We start from the raw sequence: 25,180 nt of genomic DNA, 5'->3' as shown, positions 1-25,180 counted from the left end.
ATTTCTTGACTATGGCCTCTCTGTTGATTAATGACTGAGCCAAGATATATAAAATCTTTAACTGTTTCACTGCCATGATCAGTGACTCTAAACTTGTGTAAATCATTTCTCATCTTTTTTTGGGGGGGGTGGGTGTATTCTTAATGTGTAGCTGTAACCCTGTTTTGCAGAGCAGGCAGGCAGGCTGGCCGGCTGGCCGGCCAATGAGTTGGTGCTGAGGAATGTGGCAAGTGTTCAGCAGCAGCAATAGGCTGTTTGAATTGAAGAACTGACTCAGAAGTGTGTTCAAATTGGTTTTGGAGGCAGCTACAATATTCAGCCTGGAACTCACACATACAGAGCATCCTTGACTTGGTATACCATGTTTGGGACTGAATCTCCATGCTGATGGCACAAGGTACAAGGAACCCTTTTTTGAGTACACGTCCCCGTCCCCCCACACACTGTGCGCTTTAGTGAAAAAGTAATGAATCATCATGGAATTACTGCAAAACCAACCCCATACTTCGTATAGATAGTTCATGGGCCTGAAAAATAATGTGAATTGAAGCCCATATTGTGGATGTATCTGTTTTAGGCATCCACCTGTCTCAGTTTTTAAGCATTCTATGTTCAGGAAATCCATTTCATATTATTTTTGTCTGGGAATCTGGAGAGTGCTCCAGGGTGTTGGTCAGTCCTTACATTTGCCCCAGATGCCCCATGACCTAGATCATACCCAAACATTCTTTCACCAGTTGTCATCTCAGGAACATAGTCTCAAATTGTTAACAGACAGTAATATGAAATCAACTTGTCTAGATATTTTTCTGTTAATTGTCTTTCTGTTTGTTTTTCATATCTCCGAATAAATAAGTTGCGTGGAGAAAATAGTAAAATATGCCTTACATCAGGGGTGGGGAACCTGTGGCCATTCAGATATTGCGAGTATTTAATTGCTATCAGCATTATCCAGTTGGCCAGTGATGATGGGAAATATAGTTCAATATTTGGTGGGTCAAAGGTCCCTCTTCAGATATGAGTGATATTTAGCTAGTCACAGCTTGATTAAGGATGCAATCTTACATGATTTTGCTTGGGAATAAGTCACATTGAACTCAGTAGTGCTTACTTCAGAGCTGATATACTGTACACTATTAGAGTCACTAGCTATCTCTCCAGTTATTGTTCCACTACAGGCAAATCCTTTTTGCTAATGTAGATCAAGCAATATAGCATTTAATTAGTTAACAGAACAGCTGAGAGGAAGCCCTCAATGACCTTGATGCCGCACTTACAAACTGAACATCCACATCTGTTTTATCGGAGTGGCCATCTGTTGAGCTTGCATAACTGAGGGAAAGGCTGAGGACACAGCAGTGTTGTTGAGCTGACTTAAGTATTTAGAGTTTATTAGCTGAGGACCTCTCCACTTACAAGGTTGATTTTAATTTGCCCCAGCACTGACATTTCATACAGATATTTCATAGAGTTGGTTACTCGAATAAGAGAAGGAACCAGAAATCTCAGACCTCTGGGGCTCAGTCTGCTTCACTTTGGTCCCAGTCTAGCCCCACTGGGCTTCTCAGGCATCATGCCCTCTTTCCTGGCACTGCAGTTTGGTGGTTTCTCAGTATTTATACAGGTTGTAGTGTTGATCTGGGACTTGGGGGATTCATGATTTGGGGTGTCACTTAGTTTTGAAACTCCCTAGATGATCTTGGAGAATTCATTTTCTCTCAATCTGATTTTCCTCACAGGGTTATTTTGAAGATCGGTGGGAGAAAAGTTTGCGACTGTCATAGTAGTCTTGTTCAGTTTGCTATTCAGTCATTAATATTATTGGGTGATTTTGGCCCAATTTCTCAGGCCAATCTGTGGTGCTCTTTTGAAGATAAATGGGAAGATGAAAAGACCATGGGGGCTATGCCAATCATCTTACAGAAGAAATAGGATTTTTTTAAAAATAAAAAGTTCATACATTAATAAGCTAAGTTATTAAACTATGCTAATAAAATTAAAAACCATCTAGTATAGCCTGGTTTTCTTTTCCCAAAGCCCTAGCCATGCACTGACTCATCATCCCAAAGATTATTGCCTCTTCTGATTTACTTTGGAATTCTATAAACCAATAATATTACAATACAGAAATACTTATTGTAGTAGCAGTGATACCTACTAGGGGATAGGTTTCATGAAGGGAATATCCTCAGGGGCACTGGTGCCAACAACATCTAGTTGGAGTGATACATACCAGGGGTAGGTTCCATGAAGGGAAAATCCTCAGGGGCACTGGAGCCAACAACATCTAGTTGGGTATTTTTTTTTTATTATTATTTTATTTTGCAAAGCCCAAATTGGGAGCGGAGTGCAAAAAAAAAAAAAAAGAAAAAAAAAGAAAAGTACAACCAGGGATCAATTATTCCTATCCCCCCCCCCCCCCCCCATCTTCTAGACCACGGGAGGCATTTTATATCATATCCTTCACCCTCTTGTAATATTTTAGGCCCAGTTAAAACAATGGCCCAGGGGATCAAAAAGGCAGAGTGAAATGCCCACTAAATAGCGTATGGAGACAAAATACAGCACACCCACGTCACACGACGAAGAGGAAGTGGTGCACGCATCCACGGCACAAACACCACTCTGCATGCACGAGCCTCATAAGTTTCAATTGGGCTCAAGCACATGCGGAACTTGCCTTATGTGGCGGGTTCCGGAATGGATTCCCCCTGTAAGGCAAGGGCTCACTGTAATATGATTTTGTGATGTGAACATATGTTTTTAGTCCATTGTGTTTCTGAACTGGGCCAGGAGAAGTGAGCTTCCTTCCTTTATTAGCCTACTTGATTTTAGTGTTGCTAGATCACTTTTGCTACGTGCAGTTGCTTGTAACCTCTGCCTATAAGATAGATGCTTAAGTGCAAGGCTGCTTTAAGAACCTGCTAGATGCATAGGAATCTGCCTTATGCTTAGTGAGCCCCTTGGGCCATTTAACCTTGTGTTGTCAACAGTGATAGCAGCAGTTCTGGGATTTAGGTCCATCCCTGGTCCATCCAGAGATGCCAGAGATTGAACCATGTCCTTCCTCATACAAAGTATACTGCGCTACCATTTGTCCCAGCCATCTGAAATACTTTCTGGGTAGTAGAAGCCGAGATAATGAATTCCTCATCTTGAGAAGGTCCTTCATAAACTTTTAGAAGACAGATGAATATATGATGAGATTTGTTATTTGGAGTAGTAGTAACTATTTACAAATTTTCCTGATGGTTGGGTTAGAATGTATTTTCCAGTGCTTCTTATCTGCCTTGCCTGAGAACAGCACTGTATGCCTTGAGATATCGATGAGTAAATAATAGTAGGGTGGTACCACAGAAGTGTCTTCAAGGCCTCTTATTTCCAGCTGAAGATTTGTCCTAACTTGTGTGTTGTGAAAATGGCTCTGCTATTCACATTTCTTCTTTTTAAAAATGTGTATTTTCTAATTGCACATCACATCATTCACCAGATCAGAAACTATAAGAGGACAAATTCCACCTTTCCTCTCTACACGTAAGAACTTTACTCCTACTGTATCCTGTGAACGTGTGTGTGTGTGTGTGTTTTCTACTTCTTCATTTTTGTCTGTTTCTCCTTATGTGTCACCACTTTGCAACCTGTAATTCTAACATGTAAAGTCTAGTTTTTCTTTTATCTGTTTTTTCTTTTTTTCTCTCTTAGCTTGTGTGCATTGCCTTGTTGGTGACTTGCTCTCTCTTCCTCTGTTAATTACTTTTGCTTCTCCGTGTAAACCAATCTTCCCCATTCTGGTATCCTCCAGAGGTTTTGGACTATAACTTCTGCCATCCTCTAAGTGGCTGTGCTGCGTGACAGGAGCTGTAGTCTATACAATCAGGATTGCACCAGGTTGGGGAAGATTGGTCTAAACCACATTTAACCATTTTAGTACTACTTCAGTTCTCATTTCTTAATGTTTTCTCTTTAGTCCCTACTCCCATTTCAGGGTATCATAATTTTGAAAAAGGCATGTGTATTACAGAATTTTAGTATCCTTACTGAAGGAAGGTTTGAATGCTTCATATTTGTTTCCTTATGGTTTTTATATAGCTTTTACAAAGTAGATAACTGCAGCATGCAAAGGCCTTTTTGTATCTCTTGAATAAGAATTCATACATTTCGTAGAATAGTAATGAATAAGCATTTCTTCCCAATTTTTCCCCAACAGACAATCAAATTCCCCTCCTCCTATCAGACGGCGACCCACTTGGAGTAAATCATCCTTGGTAAGTATGTGCTGGTTACGATTTTCAAAGCCCTGTATGGCCATCACCCGCGTTCTGAAAGAACATATCCCCTATGAGCATGCCAAGTTTTAAGATCTTCAGGGGAGGTGTTTCTCTTAGTCTCACCATCAGCATGGATGTGTTTGGTGAGGACAGAAGGGAAAGCCTTCCTAGTTTGGCTTCCTCCGGACTGTAGAATTCCCTCTCACTGGAAGCTCAGCTGTTCCCTTCTCTGCAATTTTTCAGGCCAGCAGGAAAAGACTTTTTTATTCAGCCATGTCTTTGGATTTTTAATTGGTTGTGGCAGAAAGGACAATGGGACTTTTAATAGAGTTTGGTGGATTGTTAATCTTTATGTCCCAAATGTGTTTTAAAGCATTTTAAAATTAATTTTAATTAGTTGTTTATCTAACTTTAAAAAATCTGTACTATACTATGCAAATTATTTTAGTTTTATTTTGCTTTAATCTTCATTGTAAAGTGTCTTGGATCTCATATTAGGAGAAAGACAGGATATAAATTAACAAAATAAAGTGTATTGGGATATGTGATGTGTTTGCTGGGAAACAAAACATTGTATTCAAAACACCTAAGAACCTAGAGAGGGCTATAGTTTTCCCTATTAAACCACAAAATTCTAAATGTAATAATAGTGATGCAATTTCACAATTGCTGTGAAAAGATAACCAAATTTGTTTTGCTAAATTTGTTGCATTAATACATGTCAAACTGTATTTCTCCTCTTACCTTTTAGCCAAGGCAGCATCCATTTATTATGCCTCCTATGCACATCCAGTGTGGAGAACACTACACTGAAACTCACAATTCACAAGGTATGTAATAGTAATTAATAACACGTACTTTGTATCTATTACATGGATTTTCTTAAACACTTTTGAAACCTGGTATTTCCAAAAACACTGTAAGGCAGATCAGTATTATTTTATTTCAATACTGAAGATGCAAGGAAGGACCTCAGGCTTTAGATAGTGCCTTTCCCTATGGCAAGGATGGAGGACCTTTCTCCTCACTGGGTCCACACTGCCTTGGACAAGACCAAAGATAGCACTTGTGTGGCCTCTGTATTACATGCAGCCATTCAAGGTCCTCAGTGAACCTTCTAGTCTTTGTCCCTAAACTCCTACTTGGCAGGAAAAAAATCCTCCCAATGGAAAATTGCACCCAATTTTTTGATTTAATTCTGTCTCTCTGTGTGTATATCCTTTGTCCACAAGGATTTTCTTAGCTAATGGTGGAGCAAACATAACTACTTTAATTTATTACTGTATATTCATATTTCTAGTTGTGGCCAGCTCCATAATTGCATTGGACCCCTTCCTGTTTCATAGAAGTGGAGAGACCCTGTTTTTGCAGATAGGGCTTCTTAATCTGAAATAGAGGTACAATCCTTAGAATGTTTCTGCATCCTTCTTCTTTCTTATTCATTCTATTTGTCTGTTTGTTCATTGTATTTCCCACTGGATTCTTGCTTCTCCTGTTCATAGACAGCATTTTTCATGGAAATGAAGAAATGTTTTACTGTCGATCTCAGACTAGCTTGGACAGATGTGCAATGGACTTCAGCTACTTGAATGGCAATGTCCCAAATGGCAGTGTGTGCAGTGCTCAGAGTATGAACTCTCTCAACCGCTCACAAAACTTTATTCAAGCTTCTCCAGTGTCTTCCAACCTCAGCATCCCTGGAAGTGACATTATGAGAGCGGACTACATACCAAGCCATAGACATAGTGCAATCATTGTCCCTTCCTACAGACCAACCCCAGACTATGAAACTGTAATGAGGCAAATGAAGAGAGGGGTTATTCACATGGACAGCCAAAGCCAATCTTTAAGAAATCTCAATATTGGGAATACCCATGCTTACAACCAACCCAAAGACCTTGTATACAGCCAACCAGAGATCCGGGAGAGACCTCCTTATGCCATTACCTATGGGCCCCAGGGCACTTACAAAAAACACATTGCTCCATCTGAGAAAGTGAATCCCATCAGTGCAGCACAGACAAAAACAGCTGCTACTGCCATTTCCCATACTGTGAGCACGCCAGAGCTAGCCAACATGCAGCTCCCCAACAATCAGAGATGTGGCACAGTGCACATTCTAAAGAACTGTCTTTTCAGGCCACCACCACCCTATCCACGTCCACGCCCTGCTACCAGCACACCTGACTTGGCAAGTCACCGCCACAAGTATGTCAGTGGTAGCAGCCCTGACCTGGTCACTCGTAAGGTCCAGCTCTCAGTGAAGACCTTTCAGGAGGATAGCTCTCCAGTTGTCCACCAGTCTCTCCAGGAAGTTAGCGAGCCTCTCATCGTGGCCAAGCATCATGCAGGTGTTAACAAGCGCCACAGTTTGGAGGTGATAAGTAACATGGTTCGTGGTATGGAAGCCATGGCTTTAAAGAGTCTCAATGCTCCCTTACCACGCAGGAATACCTTGCGTGAGCAGGTGCAGCCAGAGGAGGTGGTGCAACGGGGTCATGAGGTCCAGCAGCTTCCCCGCTACCATCACAAGAAGACCTTCTCAGATGCCACCATGCTGATTCACAGCAGTGAGAGCGAAGAGGAAGAAGAAGCTGCAGAATCTGTGTCTTCTATGGCAGCACTTCATGAAAACATGGAATATAGCACTCAGCTCCAAGCTGCTTTGGCAAGAATACCAAATAAACCTCCTCCCGAGTATCCTGGCCCAAGGAAGAGTGTGAGCAATGGAGCTCTGCGGAATGAACCGATCAACATTTCACTGGCTGTGTCTCGAGGCAGGCCTGTGAGGCCAGGGCCTGCAAAAGCCCTTAGCATATCTCGAACTGATCAAACCTCTATCAATGGTTCTTTGCTTGGGCCATCAATATCTGAGCCAGATCTTACAAGTGTAAAGGAAAGAGTCAAGAAAGAGCCAGTGAAGGAGAGGCCTGTATCTGAAATGTTTTCTATTGAGGATAGTATCATAGAAAGGGAGATGAGGGTAAGTCATTTTTCAGCTATGATTATGGCATTTGGGTGCACCAACAGTACATTCAGATTTATTGGGGGATTGCTATTGTAAAGTAAAGCTCTTTTAAAACATAGTTTTAAAGTTTGGTAGATGCCTCTTTTTGAACAGGTGGGTGTTCAGCGAAAAAGAGTTGGTTCAAGAATGGCCCTTTTCCTAAAAATATCAATAGTAATCATCTTGCCTAGAAACTTATTATAATTAATAATGCTGAGATTAACAAAGTTTCACTTTAGGGGCCTGATTGTAACTGATCACATCTTGTCTTGCTCTGCTATGCAGATTTTCAGAGCTTCTAGTTCAGTTCAGTCAACGTGCCAATGAGCTGACTATTATTATTATTATTATTAAACTTTATTTATATAGCGCTATAGATTTACACAGCGCTGTACATACAATCAGTAAAATAGACAAAAAGAAACCTGCCAATGGCGTACATTCTACAAAATGAGAACAATATACATATAAAACAATACATAATAATAGATGATAGGAGTTGATAAAATAAGCAGGCAACAAATTAAAAACAACAAGTATAAAATATCAAGCGTCAAGTAACAATTGATGCCTGAGAACACAATGGTTTCAGTTTTCAAATGTACAATGGGCATGCCATAGCTTAAATTTGCTGGCAGAGGTTTTTTTTGTTTTGTTTTGTTTTGGGGGGGGGGACACTAGCCAAAGAAATTAACTTTCCCCTTCTCTGCCTATCCTGGTTTACTATCTACTGAAACATTTACTGTTTCATAATTTAACTCTCACTCTATGATGTAACTTTGCCTCATTAAACGGCAATGATCATTACGGCAGTTTTTCAGTAGACTGTGGATTTAGACAATAACATCAAACTGCAGTTAGTATAAAATATGGTTTGTAAATTAACTTTGAACCATGCTTTTTTATCCTGGCTTGTTGGTTCTACAAACCATAGCAGCTTTGGGAAAGTCACAAGAATAATTTTCTTCATGGGATTCATCATTACCCCAGATTGCCCAGATCTGAATTGTTGTCCTTTATTGTTAAATCTGTATGTTCGGTTTATCTCATACAGAACTGATGTTACATTCTATGGTGGTACTCAGGAATTCATTTAAAGTTCATATAGTTTAAATGCAGGAACAGCTGTTGCTGAGGAAAAGCAGGATAGGAGAATCAACCTTGCCCCCTGTGTACCCTCTTTTTAGTGTTGAGATAGAATCCAAATTCTACAGAAATGTTCATACTTTCAGAGTCAATTCAGTGCAAGAAAACCAGTTTGTGAGCTGGAATGGTAGTTTTGTTTTTTGAACCCCTATTTGGAAATAAAGACGAGGCAGGAAAAACATCCTAAGGAACGTTACTCAGTTCAGGCTGGGGGGAAAAACATTTTATGTTTCATGATTCTGTCCCTTTGTGAAATACCAATCTAGCGTCAATAGGCTATTTCCACCTGCCCTTTTCTTCAGAGGTGAGATGGGTGGAGAAGTATACACTTAATGGAGTTCATTGTCCTAAATTTAATATAATAACAGTATTCAAATATTCAAAATGTACTACCAGTCTGGGCTTAGATATTGTCTTTGTGATTGGCTTAGCTTGCCTGTTTTTGCACACTCTGGCTAACATTTACACAGACTAAGAGGATGTGTTTATATGTGTATGTGAGTAAGGAGCAGCAGGCCTATCTTTGATGGGAAGTCTTCTGCATTGTGTTGACTGTTCCTTTGAAATTAAAATTCTGAACTCATGTACGAACCCCATCCCCACTACTCAGGGAAATAATACGAAACCTAGAAGATGCATTTGGAGTTGCTCTCCTAATGGCGATCATCTCCACTTCTAAGTTGGCATTGTAGATTTTATGGGGAGATTAAAAAGACATTCCAACATTCTGCTGGCATGATTTCTAATCACCCCGAGATGAAAGCGTGTCTTTTTTTGCCAAAAGTATCTAGAGAAACAGAAGATGGCAGGCCTGGAGGCCCAGAAGAGGCCCTTGATGTTGGCAGCTCTCAATGGTCTCTCAGTTGCTCGTGTTCCAGTGCCTGAGGATAGCCAGGATGAAGGCGCCAAGGTGCCAATGGATGAGCGGGTAAGAATAGGCCTTTCAAAACAAAGCATACCATTTGGGTGTTTAGTCAGTGACAGCCATTCCTGATGTATTAAAAGACCAGGTAAAAATATAATACAGCACCAATAACACCTGACTGCCAAATCCTAATTTCTATGCATAAGATCACCAGTGGGACATGGAGATAAATGTGTAATCCTATTCAGTGCACAGGCCTTTGAGAGAATTCTTTGCCTACAAAGATGAGAACATTTTTTTTTAAAAAATGAGTAGTTTATATCCCTCATTTCCATCACGTTTTTTTAAGACAGCATGCATAGCTTTCTACCCCACACCCAGTTCCACCCTATCAACAATCCTGTGAGGTGGATTAAGCAACCTCATCGGATAATGTGGACATTAGGCCCTCAAATTTTTGACCTCATTGTCTCAGTTCTCAGTGAAAGATGAACAAACATGATTACTTCACATGTGGAGGTGTTCCTGCAAAACAGTTTTGTTTTTGCTTTTTTAAAAATTTACTGCAGTCTAGTTTTTAGCATGGTCATGAGTCTGGGGTTTTGTTGAACAATGTGTTTCTTAATGTGGGAGTCAGCATTACCCTATGGTCTTATTAGACTTCTCATCAGATTTCAGTCCAGTGACACCCTATTACATGGTTGGCTCTTTTGAGATTTATTGTGGAGTTAAGCGGTTTCATGGTAGAATATCTGCAAAAAGTGGTCTTGAAGACATAATTACTAATTCCAGCCAGTTGTCTCTGTAAATTGGCCTTTAACATACCTTCAGAATCCAATTCATCTTTACTTCATGTCATCATGTATATCAAACCGCTTGGAAAAATTACTCTATGCAACAATTTGATAATTTTGAATTAAATTTTATTTACTTGTTTTCACATTTTTAAAATCTGTTAATTTCCCCATCAGTTTGCAACTTTAAAAGAATCTTCATGAACAATTGCATGCATTTTGTGTGCATTTCTCCTAATATATGCATTATTCTGTGTGATTTTGCTGAATATAGCAGGCCCTTTGTATACATAGGGGATCCCTGTGTATGGAAAAAACGGTGGGATCTCAAATCCCATTGATTTTAATGGTGGTGTGCTCCTGTGCATGGTGCTTTGCATGTGGTGTGCTCCATTTTGTCCTCTGAGCTCGCCTTCCATGTGAGCTCAAATCCGTGTATGGCCATCCCGCGTATGGGGCAGGCAGACTGTACGTGCATTTTTGCAAGCAGTTTCTCCTTATTTAATGCTCTTTTTTGTACATTTTACTCACAAATGTATGCACATATATTTTTTTGTGCATAGGTTCTGCTAATACGCACACGCGCACACACACTATCTTTAACAATTGGTATGATCCCTTTTTTTAACCATGAGAAATAAGAACCTGCATTAATGAGAATTTGGAACCAGCCTTCTCAAGCTGACATAACAAGTGCTAAGATACACTTTATTTATTTATTTATTTTAAAAAAAAGATGAATGAAAATTTACGGTAAACAAGCTGGAAGTGTTATAAATCAGTCAGACTTTGAAGCTAATGGAAATAGTTTATCTGATGTTAGATGGGATGATGCCCAATACTGGAGGAAATACCTAGTCTGGGAATTATTCTGCATTATATAACTTTTTTAGAAGACCAAGTGGTAACAATGGAGTAGAGATGGCTAATTTTCTCCTCAATTGCACTTAATAAATACTTTTATTCCAATATTAAGGGATAATGGTTTATAAAGCAATCTTGGCAGAACTTCCTTCGAAAATAACATCTTCTCTTCTCCCCTTCCTTTTTTGAAATTGTACATTAAAGTGTAAACTTCTGAGACGGAAACTGGAAGAGGGGATGGTATTCACTGAATACGAACAGATTCTAAAGAAGAAGGCAGATGGGATATTTACCACAGCATTGCTCCCTGAGAACATAGAGCGTAACCGTGTCAGAGAAGTAATTCCATATGAGGAAAACCGAGTAGAGCTAGTGCCAACCAAAGAAAACAATACAGGCTACATCAATGCCTCACACATAAAGGTAACAAATGGGAATAAATGAGCACTACTGATGAAAGAAACTCTGATTTTTTGGGTATGCATGGGTGGGATGTGACCTTGAGTGACCAGAATTTAAATCTAATCCATAGACCATTCACAAATCACTCTCTACATATCTCCAATATGTAATGCATTGCTATTGTTCCTGGCGTGTTAGTGGTTAGTCACACTTAGTTGAACCTTCTTTTTTTTTAATCACAAAGGTTTGAATTCTGATTTAGTCTGCATCTGTAAGTGGACCCATTGAAATCAATGAGATAAATTAGCCATAAAATTCTTATAGCTCACTGATTTCAGTCTAAGATTGGCAAAGTCTGGATATAGCCTCAAAGTGCTTTTCATTACAACACAAAGCTGTGACATACTTAAGTTATACACATTTATCTGATAAAAAGTCCCATTGAACCTAGTGAGGTTGACTTCCTACCAGCATTACAGTGTTGGGCTGCAATCTTAAAATATCTTTCCATATTTAGAGATTAAATCCAATTAGATATATTGAAACATATTTCTGAGTAACCATTGATGTGTTTGAATGATTATATCTATGTTTTACAGCTAGAGAAAAATAATAATTTCTTGATAATAATAATAATAGTGTTTATTTATAGCCCACTTTTCCAAAAAATGATCAAAGCGGGGTACAGCATAAATATAAGCAATATACAATATAAAAACATACAATATAAAAACATCATAAAACACCCCAATAATAAAACACAGTAAAATTCACAAGAATAAAACCAAAGAAACAAACTAGCTGGTTAAGCAACTGTATAATGGGGGAGAATAACGGATGTCAAGGCAGATGGGGGAATGCTTGTTGGAAGGGATAGGTCTTAAGTTTCTTCCTGAACAGGTCAAGGGAGGTGACAGAGCAGAGCTCGTCGGGAAGGGAGTTCCAGGTCTGCGGGGCGGAGGCAGAAAATGCCCTTTGGGAAGACGAGGTATATCTCGTCTTGGGAACCCTTAAGAATTGATTCCCGACCGATCTGAGAGTTCGGGGTGGATTATATGGGGAGAGGCGGTCCTCCAAGTACAAATGATGCCATTTCTTGACATGAGTCCATGGTAGGGAAATGGAAGAGTGGAATGTGAAATGGAAATGGTGCAAGTGCAGGGAGGCCTGCTCCAAGGAGGCTTCTTAGTGCTTGACAATAGGCCTCACATGTACATAGGGTTGTAGTAGAACATACTAGACAGTGCTTTAACAGAACTGTTTTTTTTTTCCTTATTCTTCTGGCTCTTATTTCCCTTCTTCACTGGTGGTTGGGACAGAAATCTGTCCCATTTTTAGTTTGTAGGTGAGCTTGGATTTGAGGTCTGATCTTTCTCAGACCTTGCCCCAGCATCATTCACCATCCTGAATGTGCAAAAAGCAGAACACACATGTGAAACAGACTTGGCTTCATATATTAATACCCCACACCTTTTCTCTTGGAAGCCTCTTCACAACAAAACTTGTGAAAGTAGCTCCCAGTTAAACAATTGGGCAACTTCCCCTTCTTTGGAAGGATTTAAACAGAGACTGGATGACAGTCTCTCCAAAATACTTTGAAGGTGTTCCTGCATGGCAGGGTTTGGACTGGATAGTCCTTGTGTTTCCTTCCAACCCTATGATTCTGTTTAGAGATGGGAAGAACAAACACGAGATTAACTGCAGGATGAAACCCCCCAGATGCTCTCCCTCTGAACATACTTGTGTGGTAGCTCAGGCTTTGAGAAAGAGGCTGACCATGAGTTTCCTCTGAGCTTCATGGCTGAGGGAGTATTTGAACATTCTCACCGTCTAATTAAAAATAATAATAATTGTAAGCCTCTCTGAGAGCCTTTAGGGCTGAAGAGTGGGGCATAAATACCGTAAATAAATAAAATAAATAAACTACACTACTGGCTCAGAAAATAAGCCTTGGTGCCTTTTCTGTTAACTATTGTAAATGTTGGAAAAGTTAGTTTTTTTATACTTCAGTGCAGTAGCCATGGCTGAAGAGTCCTGAAAGTTGTAGTTCAAGTGAGTAATTTTGCCAGCCTCTGAACTGCTCTCATTATTGATGATAATGTAGGAATGGACAATTTTGGAGGGGCAAAAACAAAAACCAGTTTATCATCAGTGGAATACACAGAAGAAACAAGAGACATATCTCTGAATGCTCAAAAGATGCTTGTTTGTTGTTTATTCCTTATCAGCTTGTATGTATTCTTAAGGCCTTCTTCAGAGGACAATATAAATGATAAAAGGACCACATGAAAATACATGTTATCATTTTACATAAAATCAGTATTGCATTTGTACATTACCTATAGCCTGCACATACCTATTGTTAAAAATCATAGAATCATAGAGTTGGAAGAGACCGCATGGGCCATCCAGTCCAACCCCTGCCATGCAGGAAATCCAAATCAAAGCATCCCCAACAGATGGCCATCCAGCCTCTGCTTAAAGACCTCCAAGGAAGGAGACTCCACTACACTCCGAGGGAGTGTGTTCCACTGTCGAACAGCCCTTACTGTCAGGAAGTTCTTCCTAATGTTGAGGTGGAATCTCTTTTCCTGTAGCTTGCATCCATTGTTCTGGGTCCTGTTCTCTGGAGCAGCAGAAAACAAGCTTGCTCCCTCCTCAATATGACATCCTTTCAAATATTTAAACTGGGCTATCATATCACCTCTTAACCTTCTCTTCTCCAGGCTAAACATCCCCAGCTCCCTGACTCGTTCCTCATAGGGCAAGGTTTCCAGACCTTTCACCATTTTAGTCGCCCTCCTCTGGACACGTTCCAGTTTCTCAATGTCCTTTTTGAATTGTGGTGCCCAGAACTGGACACAATATTCCAGGTGGGGCCTGACCAGAGCAGAATACAATGGCACAATTACTTCTCTTGATCTAGACACTATACTTTTATTGATGCAGCCTAAAATTGCATTGGCCTTTTTAGCTGCCGCATCGCACTGTTGAAAATGTACTAATGATTTTGTGTTACATTATGTATTTATGTGCTGTCCTATGAGGATTGTACATTATCTTATGTTATGTATTTATGTGCTGTCCTAAGAGGGTTGTATATAGACTCCTTAAAAAAAAAGAGCTTAAATGTGTACATAGACTGAAACATGACATATCCATGTTTCTTCTGTGGTTTCAACTACAGAAGGGAGCACTTTTACGCTCCTCCAGACATCAACAGGCCATTTTTCAAAGCCAGTTTTTTAAAGGGCTATTTCAGCCATAACATAGTCCAACAAGCTATGTGCCCCCCTGGAGGCTTCTCATTGACCACTTTTACATATGGGGGAGGGGCTCTTGGGAGGACACATTAGGGGCTTTGGCAGCTGAATGCTGTCTATGGGCCACATTCAGGCAACGTCTATATAACCTTATCACCTTTCTTCTGTATGATTTTTGACATCTTTTCCTGGTGAAGAAGCCAATGAAGCTTGTATGGTGTGCTTTATGCCTTGGAGTTAGCCCAATAAAAGTATCACTGTTTTGTGGATTTTGGATTTTGTTGTATTTTGCTGTATGGCCAGCATGGCTACCCAGAATATGTTTCGTATGTACGGTTGAGTTTGGGGTTTTTTGTTGTTTGTGTAAAGCATTTGTATATCATCTCTTAACCCACTGGACCCTGAGGTGTTATAAAAAGGTAAAAGTAGTCCCTTGACATGAATGTCTAGTTGTAACCGACTGTAGGGGGCTGTGCTCATCTCCGTTATTAAGCCAAAGTGCAGTGTTGTCTGAGGACTACTTTGGTGGTCATGTGGCCAATATGATTGCACCAAATGCTGCTACCTTTCCACCGAAGTAATACCTATTTATCTACCTGCATTTGCATGCTAAGGTATTGTACAATAACTAAAATAATTCAAAACATTAAATACATGAATAAAAACTTTTAAGGGAAAGGTTAGAGAGAACCTGTTTCACATTGCTGTTCTAACAATTCACTGTATTAGCTGAATAATTTCTGCTCAAACTTGCGCATGCTTGATTTTATGATAATTTTTCAACGCTTGTCAAAATCATTTTAAATTATAACTACATCTTGCTGCAAGACATCTCTACCAAGATCCAAGAACAGTTTGATCATAATTTACAATGCTGAACCCATGTTGAGTCAAAACACCTTTATAGACCAGAATCCTTTCAGTTCTCTGCCAAAAGACCTGGTGGGTAAAAGATACTGAGTGTTTTTGGCACTATCACCCTCTGCTTGGATGACTGATTACTGAATCTAACATTTTTCATCTATTTGTGGGACAAATCACTTTTGAAAGCACAGTTTCACCCCATTGGGTGGCAGGAGCCAAAAAGAATTCTCCCAAGCTGGTTTTAAGAGCTCATATTTCATCTTTGCATGTTAGCATTGGGGACACACACATTGTTCTGAAGCACATGTAGGGATGTGTGCTGGTGTTTTGTAGTGTACAACTCTATATGCTGCCAGCACATTTCTTCCCTCACTCCAAGTGGTTTCTACTGTAGCCAAGCAGATGTTCTTTTGCTCAGAAGGCGAAATTGCTTCTGCAAATTTTACCTCAGTCACACAGCGAGTGTTTTTTGCCCAGTTATCAATTTTTAATATCCTGCAGTAAGGACAGTAGAACGCTTCCACGTTCCAAGTAGTGCACTCCCTCTAGACTATTTATGGAGTTTTCTTCGTGTCTCTTGCCAAGGAGGCTGAACAGTTGGCTCACAAAGCAGCAGGCCAAACAAAACACCCATAACATTCCAGTAAGATCATGTGTATGACTACTACACTACTACCATGCTTGTAGTCTTTGGGTGGGTTGTCTGCATATTTTGCTTACTTAACATTACTCCAGGCCGTCAGGGTGGTGATGATTTTGCCTTTACATACCCACAGTGTTCAGCACTTGCACTCTTTTACCCTGTTCAACACACAACTTTCTCTTCTTTATTTTTAACCGACTAGGTTTTCAGTCTAAAAGCGATTGAAATTGACAGGATTATTATATTTTAACAGATTTCAATAGTAGCTAAACTATCTCATCTCATATAATTCATAAAATGAACAGTCCTTACCACATGCATGATAGTTATATATACCTTGAGGACAATTGCAGAATTGTTATATTTGTAACAGGAGCAGACCTGTTTCTTTGAATATAGGTTGCCACAAAAACCTGTAAAATAGGTATATAAGATGGAGGGGAGTTGAGTGATAAAGTAGAGCTGGTCATTTTCTACCTTCTCTTTTTTCTTTTCACCATTACCATCAGAAATTAAGCTGACCTTTGGGATTGCAACCTGTTTGGACAGTTTATGGGTGGTGAATCTATTCCAGGATTTAGTTGAACTTGAAAGGATATGTAAGGCTTTGAATCCTATCTCCAGAATTGGTTCAGTGTTGTGGATATTTTCTTTAAACTTCTAAAACCTAGAGCAGATTTACTGCCCCACTGACCTGGAAGCCACTACTGCATATATTTCTAACTCAATGATATTTCTACCTACCTCAGAGTTTAAAGCAATAAGTTAAGACATATGTAGACGCATTGCTCAAATTCTGCCAAAACATCATAAATGAAAGGTCAATATCTTGTGAATATCACTAACAAGGATGAATGGATTTTACTAACACATAAAAGCAAAATGTTATGACCACATAAAGGATAGTATAGCATATTGAGATGGTGGTGTTTCATTTGTGGTGTACGCTTGAAGTAACCTATTTTCTCCTTTTCTTTTATTTCTTTTCCTCAGGTTGTAGTAGGTGGGGATGAATGGCATTACATTGCTACACAAGGACCTTTGCCACAAACGTGCCATGACTTTTGGCAAATGGTGTGGGAAGAAGGGGTGAATGTAATAGCCATGGTGACAGCTGAGGAGGTATGTTAAATTATATAACATCCCTGTGATTTCATGTCTGCAAGCAGTTGCTGCCATTTTGATAATGTCAATTGGGTATCATGCAAACCTAAAGTTCTCAGATATTGCTGGACTTAGAATCATAGAGCTGTAGGGGATCCCATAGGGCATCAAGTACAACCCACTGCTCAATGCAAGAACTCCCACTACTGCACCCTTTATCAGATAGCCTATTTATAAAGATGTCCAGAGAAAGAGATTCCACCATCTCATTAGGTAATTGGCACATTGCTGAACCACACTTACCGTATATACTCAACTATAAGTCGAAAAATTTATGCCCCAAAATGAACTCCAAAATCCTGGGTAGACTTATGGAAGGGTCAATGAGTTAATGCTAATAAATTTTGTGAAAGAAGAAGTGCCCACCTTTCTCTGTAGCCTTGTAACGGCTCCCTGTTTGAAGCCCCAGTGCGAGCCTCCGTTTGTTTTGGAGACTAGGCTGCAGGCAAGCTCCCAGCTCCTCCATCCCCATTGACCAGGCAGGGAGAAGGAGGAGGTGCTTTCCATTCAGCCATGCCGGGAGGACTACAGAGAGAGCTGTGGAGGAGGAAGGCAGAGACTGAGGCAGTGCCTGGTAGGAGTCGGACTCTCTCTGGAGAAAGAAGGAAGGAAGGGTTTCCCCAGGGTTTGGCAAGGTTTCTTCAGGGAGGGGTTGCCATTGCATCCTCTGAGGGTGAGAGAGAGGGACTTTCCCCAGGGCTTTGCAAAGAAAGGGGTTGCCATTGCATCCTCTGAGGTTGAGAGAGAATGACTTTCCCCAGGGCTTTGCAAAGAGAGGGGTTGCCATTGCATCCTCTGAGATTGAGAGAGAATGACTTTCCCCAGGGCTTTGCAAAGAGAGGGGTTACCATTGTATCCTCTGAGGTTGAGAGAGAATGACTTTCCCCAGGGCTTTGCAAAGAGAGGGGTTGCCATTGTATCCTCTGAGGTTGAGAGAGAATGACTTTCCCCAGGGCTTTGCAGAGAGAGAGGTTGCTATTGCATCCTCTGAGGTTGAGAGAGAATGACTTTCCCCAGGGTGCTTTGGAGATGCTTTTGGTAAGGGGAAGTGTGTGTGTATGTGTGTGTGTGCGCGCGCGCACGTGCACTCTGAGGTTTGCTTCCCCTTTTCCATGCTGAGACTGATGCATGGGAGAGGTCCAGAGAGTGAGATATAGGGAGGGAAGTGGTGCTTTGTTCCCCCCCCCTTAGATATTTTGTAACATCCTCCAGTGTTTGCCCCTCAACTTATCCACGGGTCATATCAAAATCCATGATTTTGGATCCAAAAACTGCCCTCGATTTATACATGAGGTCGACTTATACATGAGTATATACGGTACTATCAAGAAATTCCTTCTAATGTTCCATCAAAATCTACCCTCACGTAACCTAAAACCATTACAGAGCCAAGAACAAACCTGCATCCTCCTTTCTGTGGCAACCTTTTAGATATTTAAAAAGTGCAATCATGCCACCCTTCAGTCTTTTCTTCACCAGGCTGAACATGCCCAACTCCCTCAGCCTTTGCTGATATGTTTTGTTCTCCATATCTCTTTTCCTTGTTGCCCTTCTCTGTACCCAATCCCATTTCTCTATCCTTCTTGAAATGAGGCTCCCAGAGCTCAGCACTATGCAAGATGAGGCCTGACTAATGCAGAATATATTGGGACCGTTACTTCCCTTGAGTTGGAAACAATGGTTTGATTAATGCAGGCTAAAATACTAATTGTCTTCTTTGCTGATAGAGCATCACACTGCTGTATCATGTTCAACTTATAATCAATAATAATCCTAAAGTCTTTTTTACATAAACTACTGCTAAGCCAAGTATACCCCATCCGTGCATTTGTTTTTTGTGGCCTAAATGTAGAATTTTGCATTTTTTCCAGAAACTGCAGCTGTCATGGCTATAATGTCCAAGGATTCTGGAAGTTGTAGTTCAGTTGAACAAGCTCTAAGGGCATTAGTGTGTGAACTATTGTGTGCTAAGCTATGATTTAGTAAGACCTGAAGGAACATAATCTTCTCCCAGTCACATTCCCTTACTTCTTCCTCCTATCTGGAAACTTTCACTTCAGCTTTTTGGTGATCACAGCTTACCATGTCATCTGAACCTAGGATTATGGGTTGAAGCTAGAAGATAAAGCTGGCTTGATTTAAATTAACCATAGTTAATAGTAACAATAGTTGGTTCAGACAGTATAACAAACCATATTTAACCAAAAGTGGAAGCTTCCAGCTATGCAGGAAGAACTATTGGGAAGTGTGCAGAGCAGAAGGAACACCAGCCCAGAAGGTGTTTTTTTAGCATGGCATCAAAATAGAACTAAAGTTTCTGTTACTTGTCTGAAAGTATTTTGGTTGAAGAAGGTAGATAGCTGCAGGGGCAGGAGAATTTCAGTTTCAGACAGATCTATCAAATTTTCTTCCAATCACTGCAAAGTTCAACAGTATAAAACTATATTTACCACATAGAGTGAAAGAGGAATTGAAATGGTATTTTAAAGAGAATATGACAGAGAACCTATCAATGAACACAATATGGGATGCAAGCAAAGCTGTGGCTAGAGGAATACTTATTAAGATCAATGCAGAACAAAGGAAAAAGGAAAAATTAGAAGAAGCTAACCTACAGAACAAATTGAAACAAAAAGAACAGGAATGGAAAGCAAAAGGGGATAAAAAATTAAAACTAGAAGTAGAAATAATACAAGAGAAGTTGAAAGCATTATCTATTAAGCAAATAGTGGCCAAAATACGGAAAGTTAAGCAATTAAATTTTGAAAATGGGAATAAAGCAGGGAAACTTCTAGCGCAAAAGCTTAAAAAATATAAAGAAAAGAAAATGATTAATATGATAAATCATAAAGGGAAACAATACACCGCACAAAGTGAAATCGTAGAAAAATTTACAAGCTACTATGAAGAATTATATGATGATGAGACAGAAATAGAATATAAGAAAACCAAAATTGTTGAATACTTGAACAAACAGAATATTAAGCATATAGAGGACTTCCAAAAAGAGAATCTTAATAAAGAAATTACAACAACAGAGATTTTAGAAGCGATTCAGAAGCAAAAATTGGGGAAAGCTCCAGGCCCCGATGGTTTATCAACAATATATTATAAAAAATTAAAAGAAGTATTAATAGAACCACTTAAACAAACATTTAATGAAATACAAAATAACGGTATACCGGAAACCTGGAAAGATGCATTAATAACAATAATCCCGAAAGGTGACAAAAATACTTCTGAATTAAGGAATTATAGACCCATATCCCTCACCAATGTAGACTATAAAATTTTTACGACAATCCTATCTGAAAGGCTGAAGAAAATCTTAGTGAACTATATACATAAAGATCAAAATGGTTTTTTACCTGGAAGACAAGGCCAAAATAATATAAGAACACTTATTAACGTATTAGAACATTATGAACAACACAATGATAAGAAATTAGCGTGTATTATGCTTGATGCAGAAAAGGCCTTTGACCAAATAGACTGGGATTTCCTTTTAGCTGTCATTGTGAAAGTTAACATGGGAGAAAAATTCGAAAGATGGATTAAGTTTATATATAATCAACAAAGGGCATCCCTACTTATAAATGAGGAAATATCTAGGAATTTCAAGATCAGAAGATGAACGAGGCAGGGATGTCCCCTCTCTCCCTTATTATTCATATTGGTTCTAGAAATATTGGCAAACAAAATAAGAGAAGAAGATAAAATTAGAGGGATTAAGATCCGCAACACGGAGTGTAAACTAAAAATTTTCGCGGATGACATTGTGGTTTTTCTAGATGAACCATTTAACGGAATCAAATATTTGATACAAACTATAGAGGAATTTGGCGTATTAGCTGGATTTAAAATAAATTCTGAAAAAACAACAATTCTTACTAAAAATCTCACAAAAGATGAGGACAAGATACTAAAAGTAATATCAGGATACTCGATTGAAACCAAAATCAAATATTTGGGAATCTACTTTACAAAAAGAAACATAGAACTCTTTCAAAATAATTATATAAAAACATGGAACGAAATAAAAAAAGATTTAATTATTTGGAGCAAATATAATCTATCCTTCCTTGGAAGAATCGCAGCAATAAAAATGAATATTTTGCCAAGGATATTATATTTATTTTGTAATATTCCAGTTATAATAAATGAAAAATACTTCAATTCGTGGCAAAAAGACCTGTCCAGATTTATATGGCAAGGCAAAAAAGCAAGAATAAAATGGAAATTACTTAGAGAAGATAAAATTAAAGGGGGTTGTAATCTACCAAATTTTAAGCTCTATTATTACGCAGCATGCCTTAATTGGCTAGAAGAATGGTTCAAATTAAGGGATGAAAGTTTATTAGATTTGGAATGTGCCAATTTAAATATGGGAATTCATGCGTATATGTGGTACACAAAGCCCAAAGAAAACAGTATTTTTAATCATCATATGCTGAGAAAATCTTTACTTAAAGTTTGGTATAAAGTGAAAAATCAATTTTACAGTCACATTCCTCAATGGGTTTCCATACAAGAGGCATACTACAAAAGAACCAAATGTGAGAATCAACAATGGGTAAGATATGGAGATTTAATCAATAAAACCACAGAAGGGAAACTTATCATGAAAAAGATGGAAGAAATCAATATAAATGGAGAAATGCAGGATTGGTTTTTATACAACCAATTAAAAAGCCGCTTTAAAAAAGACAATGAAACAGTTGGTTTGACAACCGATAGTAACGAAATTGACAAAATAATGACTGATAAACAAGGTAAACACATTTCTAAATATTACAAACTATTGAAGGGAAGAGATTTAGAAAATGAATTGATTAAACATAATATGATAAGATGGGCACAGGACACTAAAAAATAATTAAAATAGAAGAATGGGAAAAATCGTGGAAAGGGACCAACAAATTTACTTTATGCCAAAACTATAAAGAGAATTACCTGAAAATGTTTTATAGGTGGTACTTAACTCCCCAAAAAATCCATCAAATTTACAAATCAGGTAACATCAATTGTTGGAAATGTGGAAGACCGGAAGGGAATTTTTACCACATGTGGTGGCTGTGTACCAAAGCAAGAGATTACTGGCAAATGATCCATAAATTTATAGAAGGCATTCTTAAGATAAACATACCTTTTGAAGCAAATTTGTTTTTGTTGAACATGACCCATAATATCAGAAATGTAAAGGCGAACAGGATTATATTATATATGGTCACCACAGCAAGAATAGCATACGCACAGTATTGGAAAGCAGCAAATAATCCATCAATTGAGGAATGGTTGAGCAAATTATATGAAGCCAGAAATATGGATATATTATCTGCATTATTAAAAGGAATATCTGAAGAAAATGTGAAAAAGGAATGGAGTGTTTTAGAATTGATTGAGGGGAATGAGTTATTGGATAATTTAAATAAATAAGGTTGATTTAAGAAGAAAAAATATTTTTTATTATTTTTTTTGGGAAACACCATGTGAAAATGATAGAACGAGTTATAGACCAGGAATAAATAAATAGCTTGTAATGTGCGGTATTAGCCAAATGTAAAGGAAGTAATAACTAGAAGGTGTATAATATGAGAGATCTAATGTAAATATGTGTTTATGTCTTTGTTTTTGTATATTAAATGTTGGATTTATATTAGGTTATGGGAAAATTCTTCTTTATCTCTTTTATGTTGTACTATTCTATTCTAAATAAAAAATTTATATCTTAAAAAAATAATAAAAAAAACTATATTTATCACATATTTTTATATTACTGTTCCTCTGAGGAGCTCATGACAGCATGCATAATAATGTCCATGCTCCATTTTATCCTCAGAATGTTAAGTTGTGCTGAGAGAGAATTATCAGTGAGCTTCATGATTCAGTGGAAATTTCAGCACAGGACTCCTCAGTCTTGTGATCACTAGCCACACTCACTGTGAGAAGCACCACAAAAGTTCAGATAAATGTTTGTCTAGCCCGCCATTCTGTTTTTATATCCACTCATAAGACTTGAAGAGGCTCGCTATGTGTTGATAATACATATTTCCTTTTCCAGTCACTGATAGTTGGAGGCAGTGAAATTATGGTAGCAGGTTGGACTGGATGGTCCTTGTGGTCTCTTCCAACTCTGTGACTCTATGATTTGGTCGTCAACTCTGTTGACCAGGAAGTAGCAGGGCAGGAAAAGAGACTGTTTTCTACCTGCAGTACCTAGGCTTCAGAAGTCTTTCAGCAGCCTCCTTAGAATGCAGTTCTTCGTAGAGCTTGGACACTTTTCTTCTTTTGCCTACGAATTTCAGAATTCCTACAACCAGCATGGTTTGCAGGGGATTTGGGGAGTTCTAGTCCAAAAGGTAACATTCTCAAGTTTTGATTCAAACACATGAACCTGCAGTTTGAGCCCATGTCTGCTGTCATTGCTTATTGTGCAAATACTTAGTTTTCACAGACATTTGGCTTGCCTGCATTTTTCCTCTCGCACCCATTTCTTCAAGCCTTGAAGCTTGCATTCCTTCAACCTCTGTAAATTTATTCTTACCCTTTTGATTAATTTTTTCTCTATCAGAGCATAACAGTGAGAGCAGCTGAGCAGACCTTGATTTATCTTGGGTACAGTTGGAAAGGCTTAAATATTTTTGTGTATGTTTTTTTAATGTGCAAAAACAAGCCTGTAATATCTCTTGTCATTGCTGTCCCCTTTTTTCTTTCTGTTTTATTTGGCAGACAGGTGTGGGGGAGGGTTGCTTTTTGTGTGTGTGTGTTTTAAAAAGTCCTTTGAATTTTTGCCTGAGATGACTCAATTGTTACAACCTTGTTTGTAACATTTTAGCTTTCAGCTGGACAGAGACTTTGTGGATTGAAGTTTAGCCTCATTAAAAGATTGTGCCATGCCAAACAAAGCAAAAATAATTCCAGTGAATTCTAAGAAAACAAAGCTGCTCTTATTCGCAAAGAATGTCATTCTCCACTCATCCAAGGCCACTTCTGCATACTAGCATCCTTATCAGCTACAAAGAGACCAGAAACTATTGTTCCCATTCATGTATTCAGCTTTTTTTTAAAGTCTGTATTCCTATGCCAAGGAAAGCAGTAATTCTTGTTGAAATCCCAGTACTATAAGTTGTGTTGTAAAACTGACACATACCAGTACCCAGCCCTGTGCCTAGTTCAGAACAACAGTCTTTACAGGGACACTGAAGCAGTTATTCTCTTTTTAGCAGTATGGCCTGATATTTCTTGTTTTAAACATTTTCCACTGTCAGCTGTCCAAAAAGGAGAGCAAGAGTCCATTAAATGCACAGTTCTAGAATAATTTGACCACTGAGAATGTCAGTGGCAGACAGTGGGGCTGTCCTATGACCTCATTTGTGGTTATATGCTTTGATTTGGGTTAAGGCTTTTTTTTCTAATACATAATTATAAATATACATAATTTTAAAGTAGGCAGTGACAACATTGAAATAGTTTAAGATTTTTCCATATCTCGGCTGAATCATTAATCAGAATGGAAACTGCATTCAAGAAATCAGAAGAGGTCTAGGACTTGGAAGTGCAGCTATGGCTGAAGTAGATAAGATCCTGAAGTGTTAAGAAATATCATTGTATACTAAAGTTAAGATTGCCCATGCCATCATATTTTTCATTTCTATGTGTGGTTGTGAAAACTGGACAGTGAAGAAAGGGATATGTAGAAAATCAATTCATTTGAAGTGTGGTATTGGAGAAGAGTCCAACTGTGGACTGCTAAAAAGACAAACAGATGGGTCCTAGAGCAAATCACACCTGTACCAAGAAGTCAAGATGACTAAACTGGGATTGTTGTACTATGGACACATCATGAGAAAACAGGACTCTCAAAAAAAGACCATTATGCTTGGTAAGGTAGAAGGCACTA

General features: G+C 38.7%; 1 protein-coding gene across 2 annotated transcripts in view; it reads left to right on the top strand.

The window, feature by feature from the left end:
• LOC149310609 (tyrosine-protein phosphatase non-receptor type 14-like) overlaps positions 1-25,180 on the top strand; it is a 191,516-nt gene that overhangs the window by 144,640 nt on the left and 21,696 nt on the right. For both annotated transcript variants that reach the window (XM_089529297.1, XM_089529298.1), the window contains exons 11-16: positions 4,208-4,265; positions 5,020-5,098; positions 5,771-7,251; positions 9,206-9,349; positions 11,149-11,367; positions 17,110-17,238. In XM_089529297.1, the coding sequence (XP_089385423.1) occupies positions 4,208-4,265; positions 5,020-5,098; positions 5,771-7,251; positions 9,206-9,349; positions 11,149-11,367; positions 17,110-17,238 (2,110 nt within the window). The remainder of the gene's footprint in view (positions 1-4,207; positions 4,266-5,019; positions 5,099-5,770; positions 7,252-9,205; positions 9,350-11,148; positions 11,368-17,109; positions 17,239-25,180) is intronic.

This window comes from Sceloporus occidentalis, unplaced genomic scaffold (genome assembly GCF_023333645.1).
Source record: "Sceloporus occidentalis isolate IW3139 unplaced genomic scaffold, rSceOcc1.0.p SCAF_6, whole genome shotgun sequence".
Lineage (NCBI taxonomy): Eukaryota > Metazoa > Chordata > Lepidosauria > Squamata > Phrynosomatidae > Sceloporus > Sceloporus occidentalis.
This window is presented reverse-complemented; position numbering and strand designations above follow the sequence as displayed.